The sequence below is a fragment of the Penicillium coprophilum genome (assembly GCF_028826855.1).
Source record: "Penicillium coprophilum strain IBT 35676 chromosome Unknown utg000002l_segment0_segment1, whole genome shotgun sequence".
NCBI classification, from domain to species: domain Eukaryota; kingdom Fungi; phylum Ascomycota; class Eurotiomycetes; order Eurotiales; family Aspergillaceae; genus Penicillium; species Penicillium coprophilum.
Window position 1 is genome coordinate 2,337,984 of NW_026622722.1, and position 17,616 is coordinate 2,355,599.

A 17,616-nucleotide genomic window follows, 5' to 3' on the forward strand; every position below is an offset into this window, starting at 1 on the left:
AAGAACTTTATGAAAATCTTGAAAAATCAAAAAATCAAATGAACCCTCTATTCAAAATTTGCAGTTAAAATATAAGTAGCCAAGTGTAGGCTTGAGAGAATCTGAAGGGTTGTAACTGCGTAGAAGTAGCCCTGTGAGGGTTGCGGTAGTTGCGGAAGATGCCAAGCTGGCGCGCTAGAGCCATGCGGGCCCCCGATCAACCCCCGTTCACTTCACCCTCCCACGAATTCCGCATTGGCCTTACAGGAAACAAGAGACCAAGGGCAGGATGATTCTGGCGAGCTGGTGGAATGACGATCACTGCCAAAACCACCGGCCACATGTCGCCAAACGAGGAACCAAGCGTCGACGCCTTGGATGCGGGTGCGGAACAATTGACCTTTCGTGCTCCTGTATATGCTAACACAGCAGGTATGTCCAGTGGACTACGATCCGATTGAACACTTGAATGCCGTTTTCTCCCATCCATCCACCCTCTCCTCCGTTTCTCAGATATCCGACGCCCTAAACGAATGCGAAGATGAGCTTGACGATAACATCGGCATGCTCGTGGAGGAGCAGGTCACCTCCAATGCCGATAGCGTGGAACGAATTCAGGCAGCTAAGGCTGACCTATCGGAGCTTTTTAAAAAGATCGACGACGTGCGTGAGCGCGCGATGAAGACCGAGCAGTCAATCACCGACATGACAGCCGACATCAAGCAATTAGACAACGCAAAGAAGAACCTCACACTGTCCATGACGGCGCTCAAGCGCCTCCAGATGCTGACGACGGCGTATGACCAACTCCAAGCTCTCAGCCGGACGCGGCAATATGGAGAATGTGCACAGCTACTCCAAGCTGTCATTCAGCTTATGGCCCATTTCAAGTCATACCGATCGATTGACCAGATCGCAATGCTCAGTCGGAATGTCGCTGACATACAACGAGACCTCCAAGAACAGGTCTGCGAGGACTTTGAGCTGGCCTTCGCCAAGGGGGAGGTGGGCCCGAAGCGCGCGATGCTCGCGGAGTCATGTCTAGTCGCAGATGCTCTGGGTGAACACGCACGGTCTCGACTGGTGACTTGGTATTGCAATACACAGCTTCGTGAGTACCGGCAGGTCTTCCGGAACAACGAGGAGGCTGGATCATTGGATAATATCTCCCGCCGATATTCATGGTTCCGGCGCATATTGAAGATCTACGACGAAGAGAATGCGGCCATCTTCCCGCCTTCGTGGAGAGTAAATGAGGTTCTAGCCAATGTCTTCTGCGAGGGTACACGAGATGATTTTAAGGGTATTTTATCCCGATCTGTACGAAGCGGACAGACAATTGATGTCAATTTGCTCCTCTCGTGCTTGCAAGAGACGCTTGAGTTCGAGCATTCTCTTGAGCGTCGCTTTGCCCCTTCATCGCGTGCATCTGTTGATACATTTGCCTCTGCCGAACCGCCCGTATTCAACCAGTCAATTTCCGAGGCCTTCGAGCCATACCTCAGTGTCTGGGTCGAGGCCCAAGACAAACAACTTGCAGCCCTGATACCGAAGTACCGCCAACAACCCCTCCAAGTACCGGATGAGGAGGAGTTCAATTCGCATGTTGTGATTTCATCATCGACTGAGCTTTTCACTTTCTATCGGCACGCTTTGCAGCAGTGTGCCAAGCTCTCGACTGGTGGTAGTCTGGCGGAGCTGGCCAAAGTGTTCGCCAAATATCTGGACCAATATGCCCAGCAAGTTCTTCTCAATTATATAAGCGAACGACCAACAGTTCACACGCCATCTAGGGTGCCCTCGGTGGAAGATTACGTCTCAGTTTTGAATACTGCTGATTACTGCTACACCACTTGCAACCAATTGGAAGAGAAAATTAGAGGCAGACTGGATGAGAACCTGAAGCAATCCGTGGATCTGCAAAGTCAGGCAGACTCTTTCATGGGGATTGCATCCGCTGCTGTACGAGGCCTTGTGCGCCAAGTCGAAGTCGATCTCGAGCCTTCTTGGCGCGAAATGCGCAATACACCTTGGGCTAAAATCGAGGCAGTCAGTGATCAGAGCTCATATGTGGGCGAGATGCTCTCCCGGACGAAGGAGAAGGCAACTGGAATTCTAAAGTTGTTACATAAACAACAATATGCGCGTGCTTTCTCCGATCACCTGGTGGAGCTTATATCGAGCCAGTTCATTAGCAATGTCTTTCAATGCAGGCCGCTTTCAGAAACCGGCGCAGAACAAGTATGATGTCCTCCTCTGCGATGCCATGATATATCGTACTAACTCCACTCGCAGATGCTTCTTGATTCCTATGCGCTCAAGAGCGGCCTTACGTCCCTGTTACCTGCTCCAGCGCCCGCCGGCTTTGTCAAGCGTGTCAACGCTAGCTTCTTCAAAATCGAAACTCTCCTCAAAACCCTCCAGGTCCGGCCGTCACCACCGGAAGCTCTTGTACAAGCTTACCTTATCCACATTGCCGACCGCAACAACAACAACTTCCGCAAAATTCTCGATCTCAAAGGCATCCGCAGCCGCCAAGAACAAAACCACCTTGTGGAGCTATTCCAGCTTCACCGTGCATCAGAACGCTATGCATCTAGCCTTCAGCAGAGCAACCCAATCCTCGCCTCTCTCCAAGGACCATCTGCCACCGCCACTGGTTCCGTATCTCAAGGCTTAGGTCTCGGCACCACAGCTGCCGCAGTCATGCCCTCCCGTTTTGACGCTTCCATGCTCGGGTCTGCCATCATGTCCGCCGCCAAAGATGGCGTTGACCGCTTCGGAAACCCCAGTCTAAGCACTCTAGGTGCTGGGGCTACCGGGACAGCTACATCCACACCTGGCGTGACCAGCCCATCAGGCACCTTGTCTCCTTCTCTAGCCAGCTCCACCCTACAATCTAATCACATACACACGCCGACAGAAAGCGCCACCGGAAACCTCAACGAGAACCTGAAGAACATTGGCAAATTCTTCCGCCGCGATCTCGGCGGTTTTGGAAACCGGTTCGGACGGAGCACTGAGGATGGGGCGTAGGTCCTCCTCACCTATTTTCATTCTGTTTTTGTTTCTTTTCTGGTTATATCTTGACTCGGCCGTGGATACCATTGTAGAAATTTTCTTTGTTGTTTTAGCTAGTTTGTTCGGGTCATTACATACCCAAAGGTGTATAGCTTATGTATGCTCAAGGCACCCTGTCTTGACCTCATGTTTTGCAAGTTGCATACCACTTGGATCATGCATTGAATGCCACATCCGCGTTGTTTTGGATATAATTTCACATTTTTCAGTTCCACATATCAAAATCCAATCTATCGTCTAGTGGGTCAATTTTCTTCGAAAATATTCTCTTTTGGTCTACGCCCTTCCAATGACATGTCCCGATAAGGAAGGGCTCTACGATAAAATATCTATATCGACTTGCTCCCTAGTCATCCACAACCTATCCATTTCCCAAGCCAACACACCAACTCATCAAAACAGCCGCAATGGTTCCCCAAGCAACCCAAGAACCCCAATCCCCGGGATACACCCTCCGCGCACACCGACCAGGTGATATAGGCTGGGTAACCCACCGCCATGCAGTACTATACGAAAAAGAGTACGGCTGGGGTACAAAAATGGAAGCGCTCGTAAGCAAAATCGGCGCCGATTTCCTCGACAACTATGACGCATCTACAGACCGATGCTGGATCGCCGAGCGCAACGACGAGTTCCTGGGTTGTGTATTTCTCATTCGAGACCCAGACCCAGAAGCCGTCAACACGGCTAAGCTGCGTCTTCTCCTTGTTGAACCCAGTGCGCGAGGCCTTGGACTTGGTCGTGCGTTAATCGAGGAGTGTACGCGATTTGCGCGTGAGAAGGGGTATGCGCGGATTCGGCTTTGGACGCAGAATGTTCTTGTTTCGGCTAGGAGGCTGTATGCGAAGGAGGGGTATCGGCTTGTTAGTTCTGAGGAACATGAGGATTTTGGGAAGAAGCTTGTTGGGGAGTGTTGGGAGTTGGATTTGTGAGGGTGTGGTTGTTATGTACATAGTTATGGTTGTTTACATGATAAGCAAAGAAAAGAGCATTGTAAGAATTCGAGTACAACACAAGAAGAAAAGGGTTGCAGATAGTCTTTTCCGTGTCTCTGCGATGTAGTCCACTTTGAATTTGTGGTCAGAGTAATTCAGGTCTGCACCAAATAGTATCATGTAGTAAAGTAAAAAAGACATAACGTTCCATGGCTATGAATATTCATTTGCACACATGGCTATCAGAAAAGAAGAAGGGCCATACCAGTACCCATGCCTGGGCCACGCCCAACCCCTAGGGGTCGGGAATGCTTAAGTGGAATATCTTGATGATCGTGGCCTCGGCAGATCGAATGCCGGTAGCTGGGGCTATCAGCATGTTTTGAATGAGCCCACTGACCCACTGAGTGGGGTGTCGGATGGTTGGCGTTGATCTTGAAGTTATAGGAACATATGCTTCCTAGACGGGAAAGAGGGTATATGTCACGTGCTGATGTTAGAATACTATATATAGTATTCTCACTGTTTGGATCTTGGTATTTCCTTGAGGTTATAATGTATAGAAAGTACTGGGCAACTGTTGAAAGTGTATACAATGTATGAAATGTCAGAACCCTCTGTATAGCTCTGGATGACTGCGATGTCTCAAGCTTTAATAAGGTCCCAGGCAAAGTGGGTCAAATCTAGGACCTATACCACGTGATATGGAACATAGAGTCGAGGTATTTCCCAGGGGTTGCGATCATTTGATTGCATTGTCTACCTAATCCTAGGGGAGGCGCCAGGAGTTCATCGAATACATGCATGACACATCGCCCTAACCCAAGGTGATTAACCAATACTACAAAGAACTCCTGATATTGATCGCTCCTCCAAGAGTATTTTAAATTTTGCTTTTCGGGGTGATCGTCATTCCAAATGGATAGTTCGTTCAGAACGTACGTAGCTTGTTGCAACCTTGTCCTGATCTAGTCTAACACTCTTAGATGTCTTTCTTCGTTGTTCATCTTCACAATAGGTGCCGACAAGAACGAGCGTGCATTCTGCTGCTTTTGTCAAACTTTCTCAAAGCTTGAAAGCACTTATAAATGACCAAACTTATTTGAGTGGATTTTGGGGGTCAGTAATGGCGGAGCTCATGGGGGAAAACGATATTCAATAGATGGAAGAGAGTACAAGGGCAGTCAACCTCAACAGTTGAGGGACTCATTGAATTGGATTGACGTGAACCTTAAGAATTTCCGCCGATCGAAAATCCTCATTTATCTTCAAACGCTGAATCCTTAAGAAGCGTTTTGATTTCCAATCAGCGTTGCATTCAAACGCTGACTAGCGTCCTTGACTTTGACTCGCCAACATTCCCCTTTTCTCATCTTCCACCACTCCCTAGTAATGCTTGAGACTACCCCCCTGCTTGGGGAGCAGAAAGCCACGAGATGGTTATCGATCTACTGGTTGTCCACTGTCGTCTTCTGCCTGTCCGTTGCGGGGGCCTTTCTCGGTGTACCCCTAACGCGACTTATTGAGGACAAACCTTTGCAATCGATATGCTCAAGGCGCCCCAACTGAAGAGCTCTGCAAGACTGATAAGATTCAGTCCAAGTTAGCCTATCTCAATGGCAGTATCCCTCTTATGGAGGCGGTGGTTGGTACGTAGGAGTAATTGTTGGTTCCACCCTGGATGTCCGACGCTGACTTGCTCTAGGTCTCATTGTGGCATTTCCATTTGGAATTTTGGCTGACAGGTGAGAGAGACCTTTGTGTGGTTCGAGTATCAAAGCTCACTACTCCCAACTACCCAGGACGGCCGATTGGTCTCTCTACTTCCTATGAGGTCTATTGATGAATTAACAGAAGGAACATCATCTTCAAAGGTTGAAAGCTTAGAATAAGCGTGGAATAGAATAGGATGAGCGAGGTAAGCCTATCATAGCTATATTGAAGAGCCTTCGCTGACTTTCTGGTTCGTAAACGTTCTCACAGCTAGATCACAAAAGAAAACCTATAATTTTTTTTTTTACTATCTAAGAGCAGGCGGCTTGGCTAAACGATGGAAAGGGTGGGGTTTGTGGATGATATAGTTCAAATATTGACTCTTAACGCGGTTAAGGAGCGCTGAGCATCTTTTAAGAGGCCAAGTAATCCATGCACTGACAAGCGCCTTCCCGTTCGCGTCACGATTCGACTTTGCGAAAAGTCGAGAAGCAAAAAGATTCTGGCGACATTTGTGCTCCTTGCTACAGGCCAATCGAGAAAGACAAATCCATTCGGTACCTGCGGACGAAAGTCTTAAGGCTAGAGAGAGAAAGAAAGAAGGATCGGAATCATGGAGGATTTCTGTTGATATGTTTCCCCATGATCGCCATGTTTGCTTGTTCACCAAACATCCTCCATCTCCTCATCGCTCAGTCCACAGTCATACCTCCGTCAACCGTCACACTCCTGTACCGTCTTCCAATTATTCATCCCTGCTCGATGAGCAGATGCGCCAAAATTATTGCCTATGTCCAGGTGGCTTTTCAAACCGTTTTTCTTTTCTTGCGGGAAGCATGTATACCTCTCCATCTTGAGGTAAGCGCAAATGAATATCTGTTGAAAAGGAAAGTCGAGGTGGACCACTGATGCCTCCTGGGAGACTATCTGAAACAACACCTATGCTTAGAGGGAACAGATGCGCATCATAGTCCTCGTCTGGTCTGGAGCACAGAGATTCGATATGGGCACTGCTAGATCCCCATTTCAAGAACTCTTGTGGCACGTCTTGATGATTCCGCGCGAAAGAATTGACAAGCAGCCCTATCACCATGACACCTCCCCATATGGTTGCAAGGACGATGGGAAGTAATGAATATCCGACCACTGAGCCGCTGAAGCTCGAGGAATCCAATAGCTTGCCGTTGGTATCGAAGCCTATGGTTTGCACAACGAACAGACTTTCAGACACAAGCCAGTGAAGTATTATCATAGCGATGATGAGGGCGATTGAGTATGTGAGAGGAAGGGAGAGTACGTAGGACGAGCGCTGCATTCCAGTCGGCGTAGAAACGCGCAGTGACTTCTTTCCATCTGGGTGTAAAAATCGCACCCACTGGTCGCCGACAAGCTGATGCGTCAAGATGTTGTTATAAAATAGATAGAGAAAGCTGACTATAAGCTGGACACCGTTCGCAAGAAAGACACATTGTACCAGGGTATAGTTGCGTGTTTCGCTACCTAGGCCGATAAAGTCAGGATTGAGGCCAAATCCTAGGTTGATAATAGTCGGTATGCTTAGATCAAGGCCCCGAGGTTTCCAATAAATGACGTTATCGACCAATATAGCCATTGGTGCTGCTATTCCGATGGTCAATCTAGTTTTTCATCCATTAGCTTTGGCCTCTGTACATAAAGCTGGTGTTCGTAAATCATACAATGTCAGGGATATCCCCCATACCTTGCGGCTAACCGCTTTGAACCACGAAAGCCGGCGTTGGGGGCACCAGACCTGTTGGCGCATACGAACGGCCTGTGAACTTGACACATCTCCCGGATGTTCTAAATACTCCGCGATAGCATCACCCATCAAGACCATCGTACTCTCACTTTGGCAGGATCCAGCTTTCGTGCGAGACGACCACCAAACAAGCGAAATGAAGTAGCATTGAAGCAATGTGCAAACACTCACGACAGTAAAGACCTGTGTTCCATAGTGCAAGCCACATTGAGGGCTGTTGGCGTTCTCGGCACCGACAAGGCAGTAATCGATCTTCACTTCGAAAGGCCAACCAGGCTTATCTTTCTCTTCGTGGGTATATGTGATGACTACCCAGTCGTCAATAAAGGTATCGGCCCATTCTTTGGAGCATAAAGACTTGTAGCCGGGATTATATGCTGAACATATCCACCAGGGCGACCGACTCCAAACATCATACTCTGTAATTAAACCACTGATAAGTGTGTTGCCGTAGTTCTCAGCGGCTGTGATGTTGGATGCCACAACAACCAAGGGTTTCTTAGGAGTGAGAGGGTCGATATATTCAAGCATGCAGTCTCGCTTGTTTAGGCGCGTGAAATTGGTCACCTGGTAGTACAACTCGAGCACTGGGGTCCAGTCGCGTGTAGATGCGTATTTAGAAAGCCAATCTGGAAGAGGATCCAAGGCCCAATCATGCCCTTCCCGGAAGTCGCTTGTAACTGTAGCTGAAACGTAACTCACGACTGGGGTCGAGGCGAAGAAGAGAGAGTTCCAACTTGAAGAAAGCGAACGGTATAGGTCAGTAACACTCCCGAGGTCATATTTACCTACCGCCTGGCAGTAGGCAACATCCAAAGGAACTCACAATAGATGCAAACAGATTGACAGAATCCCGAGTCCTAACCAGTGAAATATTCTGCGCCGCTTGATCCAACGTAGGTTGCGAAAACTCTGTATGCCAATATCGAGCGAGACGCCTTGAGCATGCGCTCCATCCATCTCCCGTCGAGATGGTGAGACCAAAATTTGCATACAGTAGCTACCAGCACCAAGGAATAGGGAGGATATTACGTTGAGAATGACATGTATCCCGCTGTTGATAGATGATATCTCAGAGCAGTCGCTCATGCGTAGGGTTCCAATGCCCCGTGAATCCGGCGGGAAGTACACCCAAACACAGACTAGTAGGACTATATTTGCCACGCATATAACAGTTGCCGCAATAAACTGGTTGCGAAGCATTTTGGATCGTTTGGATGCGGCGTTCTTGCGTGTTTTAGACCGCACATGCTCCTCGTTGATTTCGGGAATGTATTGACCTAGTATTTTTTTGCTCGCGTATGTAAGACAAATTTGGTCTGCATTGTCGAAGGTTTCGTCGGCCGTAGGATATTCTCCGACATCGTTTCCGTCCCGGTTCTCGTCCGTGATGGTTGCTGCCGGACTCAATGTGGTGTTTTCCGTTCTGTTGACGTGCGTTAGGAGAGAATCGTTCTCGTTTGCTAGCACCGTATCGGCTAGACACCTCATCTCGAGACTATTTCTCGAACTCATTATGAGGTCACTGTATGAATCAAGACAGAGAGAACAAGAGGCCCGTGGGCCATAAAAAGAGTGTAATTCTAGAATGCAGCGGAGAGGGGAAGAATAGGGGAGTAGTCTGGGAGTGAGAGAGCGAATAAATTCGCTAGATCTGATTAAATATCCAAACAACCAGTTGGGCTGCTGAAACACAAAACTTCTCAATAGCCAGATGGGATCACCTAGAGAAAAGGGGTCAACAATAGAAGGCCAATACTTTAGGTCAAACAAAATAGCATCGTCTCATCGTACCTTTCCTCTGGAGGCTGCCGCAGCCCAGATAAAGAACGTTAGTGTATAAGAAGCACCCCCCCACCCTCCGAAACTACCAAAAATAAACCCCACGGGGCTGAGTTTATCAGACGGAGTGCAACCATATATGGCATATGCAAGCGCCACATAAATGTGCCAAGTGCAAAACCAGGAAATGAGTGGACGGCAACTGATTAGGTCGAAGGCAACCATCACATTTGGCGGATGCATTAACTTGCCTCGTTCATGTGCCAAGGCCTACTATTGCCTTGAAATTTAGCCTTGGAAAGCAAGAAGGAGCGAGGGTTCTCCCAGGAGTCTCTGTACTTATCCCAGGGCTAATGCGGCTCCCAAGAACTTCCTGTAGGATTGAGAACGAGATACGCAATGTAGGCCCTCCACGTCGTATCTCCTTCGCTCATCGCTTCGTGATGCACAGGCTTTTAGTGTGGAGAAAAAGGTAGCGTGAAGTACCAGTCACGGAGTCAGTAACTGAGCTTGTTCCTCAGAAAACTGTACGGAGTACTGTGTAGACGAGGCTGACCTACATCAGCTGATTGGAAACTGGCCTGCGTCTCATAGCCCGAAAACCAACGTTCTGTGATAAGACAATAAGACTTAAATGTAGACACTATAAAGGATTAAGTGAACCGTTTACGAAATTGGTCTTTGAAATAGGGAAAATTTCGAAAAAAAAAAGTATAGTCTGGAGGTGTTGATTATTGACCTATACCACCACTGACAAAGACCACTAGAACCGCAGCATAGGCCGCGCAGGCACTGAAGATTTCGGCTCGACGGGCGTTGGTAAGCAATGAAACACACAGCGCGAACGCAAGTGTGTAGCCTGCAATGATTCCTAGCCGCTTTCCCTCCTCTTTCACATAGTAGAGATTCAAAATTGACCCGAAGAGAAGTGTAGCAGCGAATATGATATTCAGAGTCACGGCCACCAGCGTGATACGATGCGACGAGATATAAGCAAGATTTCCCCCTTCCGTACTGCTACCGTCCATGAAGAAAACTGAGCAGTATGTTCGTAGGAATGCAGTCAGCCGATCCTCCTCTGGCTGTCGAACAAGCGCCACTAGATCCTCTCGATTGTCGTATACTGTGCTACTATTCCCCTGTAGGGTGGGGAAAGGCTCTTTGCTGGTCCCTTCATGCCAGAAGTGCTTATTGAATGCCTCATTTACCTGCTTTGATGGTCGACGCATGGACAGAAGTGCAGAATCCAGCAGAAGCGTTTCCTTATATTCCTTGAGGCTTGTTCGGATCTTCATCGCCAGTTCCATTCGCTTGCCATCATCCTCATGCCCTCCACCTGGCTCCTCTGCCCTTTTCTTGAAGACTGCCCAGTCTCGCCTGCCATCTCTGGCACCGAGATTCGTGGAGTAATAGTCCTCTCGATCGTATTCGTTTTGAAGGGATTCGAGTTCCGCGAGCTCGCTTTGGAGGTAAAGGAGGTTGCGGGCCGACAGTCGATCGAAACGTTTGAAGATGAAAGCGCTGTGGTCTCGATCACTGGCGATGAAGTTCGCGAGGGATGGAAAGCCCTGGATGTACCGTACCTCGATGCCGTCTTTCTCGGGGTCTTCACTCATTCTGGGTGGACAAAGACATTGCCAGACTCCCCTCCTAGAAATATTGAAGGCAGAATTTTGCGACGGAGACTCAAGAAGCCTTCTCGTGGCAGCAACAGCCTCAAGAGGGGCAAAGAAGGCGGTGCTATCTTGGCGGAGGCTGAGCAAGGCTGATTATGGAATACCTCTCAGACACGGATTTCTCACCTCATGCTCGTTCGAACCCCATCAAAATCTTGCCTCAGGGTGACCGAAACAATAACCAACACTCATCGTGGTGTCTCTATTCTTACCAGCTGCGAGGTCTTTCCTGCAGCCGCCAGGGGCTCACCATGGGCACCTCCAATATCACCGTCGGTAATGCGGCCAACTTGGGAGCCCGGAATAATAGGTTTGGGTTTTCTCCTGGGCAACTGGGGCAACTGAATAAGCTCAAAAACCCCAAAAGCCTGGCTGTGTTTCATGCGCTTGGAGGGCTTCGCGGGCTGGAGAAGGGTCTCCAGACGGATATCCGCTATGGCCTCAAACACAATGAAACTTTCTTGGACGGCACTGCTGGGTTTGATGAAATCACGACCACAGGTAGCGACAACAAACAGGTTCGGGCTCCCCAGCAGCAAGAAAACGGACTACATTGTGGAAAGCAACTGGACAGGTCCTTGGACGATCGGAAGCAGGTTTTTGGCGACAACTCCTTACCGAGAAGAACGGGCAGGCCTCTCTGGGAGCTGATCTGGCTGGCCCTCAAGGATTGGGAGATAGCCAGATTGGCAATTATCGCCGTCGCATTCCTCGTGAGGGAGTTTTACCAGGGAGATCTGGATTGGTTTAACATAACTACAGCTACGGCATTTGCAACTATAGTCAGCCTCTACTACTGGCAAAAGGAATCTAAGTCGAGAAGGTCGAAGAATACGAGAAATTATCGTGAAATCAAGGTGATTAGATCAGGGAAATCGATGTTGATCTCTGTTTGTGATATCCTTGTCGGTGACGTGGTTTGCCTTGAGCCTGGGGATGTCATCCCCGTCGACGGCATCCTCATCGAGGGATTTGGTGTCAAGTGTGACGAATCTTTCCACACGGGGGAGTCGGATGCAATCAGAAAGCGTACGATTGAGGATTTTCCAGTCCTCGTGGCCCAGACCATGCTCTCCAAAATGGATCCCTTTATCCTGTCCGGAGCCAAGGTACTGGAGGGCGTGGGCACTTTTCTGGTCACCGCCACCGGCGCCCGCTCAGTATATGGACAGAGACTCATCTCCTTGCTGGACGACCAAGACAGGTGCTCAATGACAGCGCAATCTTCTCCTCTTGCGAGTTTCGAGACTGGTCTCGGTCTTGCAGAAGCCATTATCCTGTTATATCGTGTTGGCAGGCTTGACGAGACTGCTTGGGCACATGGCCATGATGAAATTGTCGCTTTGCTTATTACTTTTTCCTTTCTGGCTGCCAAAGAATGGATGCTCAGAGGTATCGGTATATATGGGATGTATTCCACATCCCTCGTGAAACAGCTCATGACAACGAGTGAAAGACAGTTTCACATACTTGAATGGAACACTCCAGCCCCCAAATATTTCTCTAGGAGCTCGATTGGGACACTTCTATCCAAATTCTCGAGTCTAATTCTGTCAATTCCACTGGTTCCATTTCAACCCCACTCGCCCGGTAGTGCTACGTTACCTGTGATAATCAACGGCCAGAAGGTGCATGCTATACCAGACACCGGGGCAGACGAGAATGTGATATCAACCGCGTGTGTATTACAGCTTGGACTCACTATTGAGCGAGACCCTGACCCTACCACGTTTAAACTAGCGAATGGGCGATGCGTTCTCAGCTGCGGATTGGTTAGGTCCTCATTCACCTTTGCTCGCGGAGCGAACAAACTCAAGGCTCCAGCAGTCTTTAAGGTGTTTCCAACTCTTGCCGTGCCCCTCATCATGGGACGCAAGTTTCTACGGGACACCAAAACCTTGACCAAGCATGACGATCGTTTGCAGAAAATTTCCAATTCACGTGCATTCGGACTTCCTCGCATTTTCCATCTCAACCCAGCTAAACAGCGGCTTCGGTGCTATCTTGATGGCATTCCTGTATATGCGAACGCTGACACAGGCGCTGAGATGAACCTTGCGTCGCCAAAATGGGCATCCAAGAATAGAATGGTCCTCAGAAAACCGGAACCGGGGTACGAGCGGGTGATGCTGGCTGATGGAAGTATCGCTCACATTTCTGGACAATTTACGGCAAGGTTTCATGTTTTTCAGAAAGGGTCCAAAGGTTCTACGCCTAAAGTTTACACGAAGCAGTTCTTCATCCTTGAAGGCCTGACATCAGATGTCCTTCTGTGTCAGGATTTATTGTTGGAAATCCGAGCTTTCAAAGAGCAGCAAAAAGCGTTTATCGAGCTTAATAACGCCGACACTTTCTCCGATCTGAATCTTGTCAGCTGGCTTTCAAAACGCGAGAGGAGATTTCTTGCCTTTTTCAAGAGGGATTCTCCAAGTAAAAGTCCACCAAAACCGCCTGTCGTTTCATTCCAACAGCAGTTGGACGTGGACGCCGCTCGTGAGCAACACAGACACACCGAAGCACTGCGTGGGATATCAACCCTTGCAGAACCCGAAAGACAAAATCGCCTGAAGCAAGAGACACAACGGTACGAAGCCTTTCTTTATGACCATTCTGCGCGCATGAAGGCATATCACGCCATGAAAGTAGCGATACCAGGTAATTCGCTATCCTCGAGGACGAGCTCCCCTTCGCACGCGCCTTCGGCGAATGCCTCGAGCATGAATTCTACTAACGACGGTGCAATTTGAGAGACTTCCCTTGACACTCTCATGTCAACGCTCTCCATGCCTGTTGCATGTTTCTTTTCGTCCTTTATTCAATTCTGATATGACTCTTGGTTGGTGCATTCTGGGTACTCGGAGTTCTGGTTCTCGCATTACATTGAACGTAGTTTGTCAAACTAGCTATTAAGACACAAACCGAAAGCTTACACGTCGCCCATGAGGTGGATACAATCCACTTGAATTCCTGGGCCTGGAAACGTCATGTTTTACATTCTTCATTCTAGACTTTACACTCCAACAGCTTCTAATGTAGTAGTACGTAATTGAATGAGGATGGAGCATCCAAGGAATGTCAAACTTGACATTTCCATACCTCCCACAGAGTCTGCTTGGCACTTTTCCAACACTGTGACATATTGACTCGAATGGGTTCGCATACATGTACTTAGCCTGTTGATGTTCCTGGGCGCACTCGCTCCGTGTTGATGAAGACGAATATACATGGATGTGTCGACGCGGAAGTCGACGGGGGATATGACTGTCCAAAGGAAGAATATGAGTTCGCGGAGGCGAAAATGATCTTATGTCCTTGTAGAGTTTCTGCTCAGGACGAGGAGAACAACATACAGAATACAACAGCAGAGTATGGCTGAGCCCATATACGGCAATCATGAGAGCACTTTGAATCAGAAACCCTCCCCTGCATAACCTCGTATATTATCTCGTGACCAATGAGCCTCCATAACAGCTTCGATCCTTGCGTTCAATCAATCAATCAATCAATGTTCAATGAACCTGTTGCAGTCTAACTAGGTGCGTATGACTATGCAGGCCCGGGGCATGACGTACCCAGATGGATGATCGCGTATCAGAAGTGAAAGGACCTTTATCCGTTACATAAGAGGGTCACCTATATACGACCCTCATAGAACCAGGGTTAGGGTCCGGTGGAGGGTCCAAGATCATGGACCACCCGGAGGGTCACTGCCAGGTCTAGGCATATCCTTCACAAAAGGTGGGAAGATCACAAATTTTTAAAGTTATATAATATTAGTTATATCTTATCGCAAATGCTAAGACTAGACTAGAACTTTATAAATTTGTCCTAGAGAAGTGGTTTTATTAGTCTATCACTAGTTAATCCGCTATAGGGATATAGTTAAGTTCGATCTCTCCGCGAAGGACCTATTTATAGATGAAGTACCACTAGATATTAATCTATTTAGACTAGGCAATGGTGTCAGATCCATTACGTCGCCCTTTGAAGTGAGCTTCTCCCTCCCTCGCAAGAAAATATGTAAACCAAGTTTTAAATCCTCCATTGTCGAAGAAGATTCGTGATGTTGCTGTTTTTTGAGCGACACGTATTTGTTGAAATTTTGTTCTTCATGCCTTTGGGAATTTTTTTGACGAGTCCAGTTGTTTTTTCGATTGTGTTTAACTTTGTTGAGGTCTTAATCGAGGGTATTGAGCTTTGATCATCAAGCGTTTCCTCATTGGAGTTCTGAGACGAGGATTCAATGTCCATATCGGAAGGACGATGGTCTGCCGAATTGATTTGGAGAAGAAGCTGGAAATTGATGCCTGGTGTAGACTCGTCAATATATGTCTTCCCAGTCCTGCACAAATTGTTGAATCCATTTCCATAGATTGGGAGAAGCGACAAACATGTCTTTCCGAAGTCTCGGCGGGTGATTGATAGTAAACCGTGTTTTCCATTCGGATATGAGTGTTAGCTTCTTAGCTATTGTCTCTCTGATATCCTTGTTTCGAAAATAATCTACTTCATCCTTTTGAATTTTCGAAAGTGGCTGATCCTCCTGTTGAACTTCGTTATAAAGCCGGATGTAGTGAGGCGAACTCCACTGTCGTAAGAAGTAATGACCTAGGTCCTGTTCAGGCCCATAGGCAAAGTCCCAGACTGTAGCAAAGAGAGTGAAATCACTAATCGAGTCCAGGTTGAGGAGCCGGCTCAATCTCCAGGAGATTTGGCTCCGTTCTAGGGAATCGTGATATCTATCAATCGATCTCTCTTCCATCGATTCAGGCATAGCAGAGATAAAGCCATCTATAAAAGGTATATATAACTTTGAACTAATTTCGTCACGGTATTGTGGCAATCCTGGTGTGGTTAAAAGCATCGTTTCAGGGATGGATGAAGCGAATGCCCAGTCGATGATACAGGTGATGTTATAATCATCATCAACATATATGTTATTGACACTCAAATCAGGGTGGCATAACGGAAAAGTCTCCGAATTGACAGTTGGGAGTTCAAGCTTCCGTATAATGTCGCGGAGAGCGTCGCCTGCGATGATATAATCCAGCCTGTTGTCCGACGAGTCGGTCTTGCCTCCAACGGTCACAAAGTCGTTCCATAGGTTCACAGCGCTCTCATATTGTATGCTGGATTGATAGTCATCCCGCGAAGGAACAGGTGCCACAAAGCAATGATGTGACAACTGCAGACATTCTGCATGCTCTAAAAACGCAGAAACAAGGCTATCGTAGAACTTTTCCTCGGAAGTGAAAGGTCCTCGTGGGATTTCCAAAGAATATCGTCCATGTAATATATGACCACGCGAGAGACATTCCTTGATTTCGAAGAATTCATCTTTAAAGAGTGAGCCTATTTTATCAAATCGCAACTGCGAAAGCTTCCAGGTAATACCGCCTAACTGGGAGAGAATTTTGGCTTTGCTGGGAGTCTCTAGGTCAGGTTGAGGAGAACCGGCTGATCTCCAAAATTTTGACAGCGGTCTACCAGGTGCCTCACTGATAAGAATGAACGGAATACCGATATCATTATCGTACGAAGCACTGTGATAGATTAGGACTAGAACATTGCGGTCTGAGAGATTTCGTTACCAATAGTCGTATACTTCTGGAACTGGAATATCGCTATGAGCTCTGAGGTATTGGAGCGTGGCAGCTTCACTTGCCAATAGCTTTATTCCCATTTCCATTGGCATAAACGTTCTAGGGTGTGGAGATCTAAAGACCCATCGTACCCTATCTTCAAACGAAATAAAGATAGCCCAGTTGAAACTTCCCGAGGCAGGACGTTGATCCGGGTCACAAGCACATAAAACACCCTGCCGCAGCGTGCTCGCTTGACGGCACAGAGCTTGAAGGTCAAAATCGGCGTAAGTGAATATGTCGGGTTTCGGAGGGGACATTTCGATGGAAGAAATTCGGGAAGGAAAATGGGGTCAAAAAGGATATAGGCCGTTGGGCTTGCAGGTCGAAAGAGTTCCAGGGATGGATGGTTTAGTTCCGCTTCAAATGATCTACTCTTGAAAGCGGTGAGGTCCAGCTGATCATCTGGAAAGTGTCTCAAAGCTACAATTTCAGTCCCAACCCCGAAATTGTGAGGGGTTGAACACATGTAACCGACTTCCAACCCGCACGTCAGACGTCTTCAAATTGTTTTTGCTTAGTAGCATACCGACCGACAAGATTGAGCGGATGGCAGGGAGGGAGGGGTAATATACTGGAAACCGCAAGTTACTGGCTTACCTTGCTCTTCGGGTCAGTTGGAGAAAGCACAATCAATCAAGCTGGTGCACGCCGAGGAATATGGGAATATTCTTCCAGCCAGATATTGTATATTCTTGTTGGCGAAGGCTTGGTCTTATTGAAACAACGACATGGACACATCAGTCTTAAACAGATTATCGAACTTCATAAAATGGATTCCGAGCTGATATTTCAACTGACTGCGTCGACAATAACATCAATTTGCTGCGGAACAAGTCTTGCTTTCTGGCTCCTGTCGATCAAGGCTATGAGCTTGCAAAGACTGAGCAAGGGACCACTCATCTCCAGTCAAGCTTGAGAATACGGGTTTTACAAGAAGCAGTATATGCTCTGGAAAACTGTATTGAAATGCGTGGAGAAGGGAGAAAGCTATCTAAGTTTGGAGACTATGATATGCTGGTGTGGTC

At 47.8% G+C, this 17,616-nt stretch overlaps 6 protein-coding genes across 6 annotated transcripts; 4 read left to right on the top strand and 2 right to left on the bottom strand.

Moving 5' to 3' along the window:
* Window positions 1–320: 320 nt before the first annotated feature.
* On the top strand, window positions 321–3,015 carry N7500_002945 (putative GARP complex subunit Vps53; the record flags this gene model as incomplete). Its single annotated transcript, XM_056674091.1, has 3 exons — window positions 321–363; window positions 422–2,220; window positions 2,275–3,015. The coding sequence occupies 3 exons, from the start codon at window positions 321–323 to the stop codon at window positions 3,013–3,015; spliced, it is 2,583 nt and encodes an 860-aa protein (XP_056534616.1).
* Window positions 3,016–3,467: 452 nt separating this feature from the next.
* Window positions 3,468–3,992, top strand: N7500_002946 (GNAT family N-acetyltransferase; the record flags this gene model as incomplete). The annotated part of the gene is made up of 1 exon (XM_056674092.1): window positions 3,468–3,992. One exon carries the CDS (start codon window positions 3,468–3,470, stop codon window positions 3,990–3,992), a length of 525 nt encoding a protein of 174 aa, XP_056534617.1.
* A 2,497-nt stretch (window positions 3,993–6,489) lies between these two features.
* Window positions 6,490–9,003, bottom strand: N7500_002947 (uncharacterized protein; the record flags this gene model as incomplete). Its single annotated transcript, XM_056674093.1, has 3 exons — window positions 6,490–7,098; window positions 7,429–8,224; window positions 8,315–9,003. The coding sequence occupies 3 exons, from the start codon at window positions 9,001–9,003 to the stop codon at window positions 6,490–6,492; spliced, it is 2,094 nt and encodes a 697-aa protein (XP_056534618.1).
* Window positions 9,004–10,595: 1,592 nt separating this feature from the next.
* Window positions 10,596–11,039, top strand: N7500_002948 (uncharacterized protein; the record flags this gene model as incomplete). Its single annotated transcript, XM_056674094.1, has 1 exon — window positions 10,596–11,039. One exon carries the CDS (start codon window positions 10,596–10,598, stop codon window positions 11,037–11,039), a length of 444 nt encoding a protein of 147 aa, XP_056534619.1.
* A 158-nt stretch (window positions 11,040–11,197) lies between these two features.
* N7500_002949 (retropepsin-like aspartic protease) lies at window positions 11,198–13,693 on the top strand (the record flags this gene model as incomplete). Its single annotated transcript, XM_056674095.1, has 1 exon — window positions 11,198–13,693. The coding sequence occupies one exon, from the start codon at window positions 11,198–11,200 to the stop codon at window positions 13,691–13,693; it is 2,496 nt and encodes an 831-aa protein (XP_056534620.1).
* Window positions 13,694–15,267: 1,574 nt separating this feature from the next.
* Window positions 15,268–16,848, bottom strand: N7500_002950 (Aminoglycoside phosphotransferase; the record flags this gene model as incomplete). Its single annotated transcript, XM_056674096.1, has 2 exons — window positions 15,268–16,489; window positions 16,538–16,848. 2 exons carry the CDS (start codon window positions 16,846–16,848, stop codon window positions 15,268–15,270), a joined length of 1,533 nt encoding a protein of 510 aa, XP_056534621.1.
* Window positions 16,849–17,616: the final 768 nt, after the last annotated feature.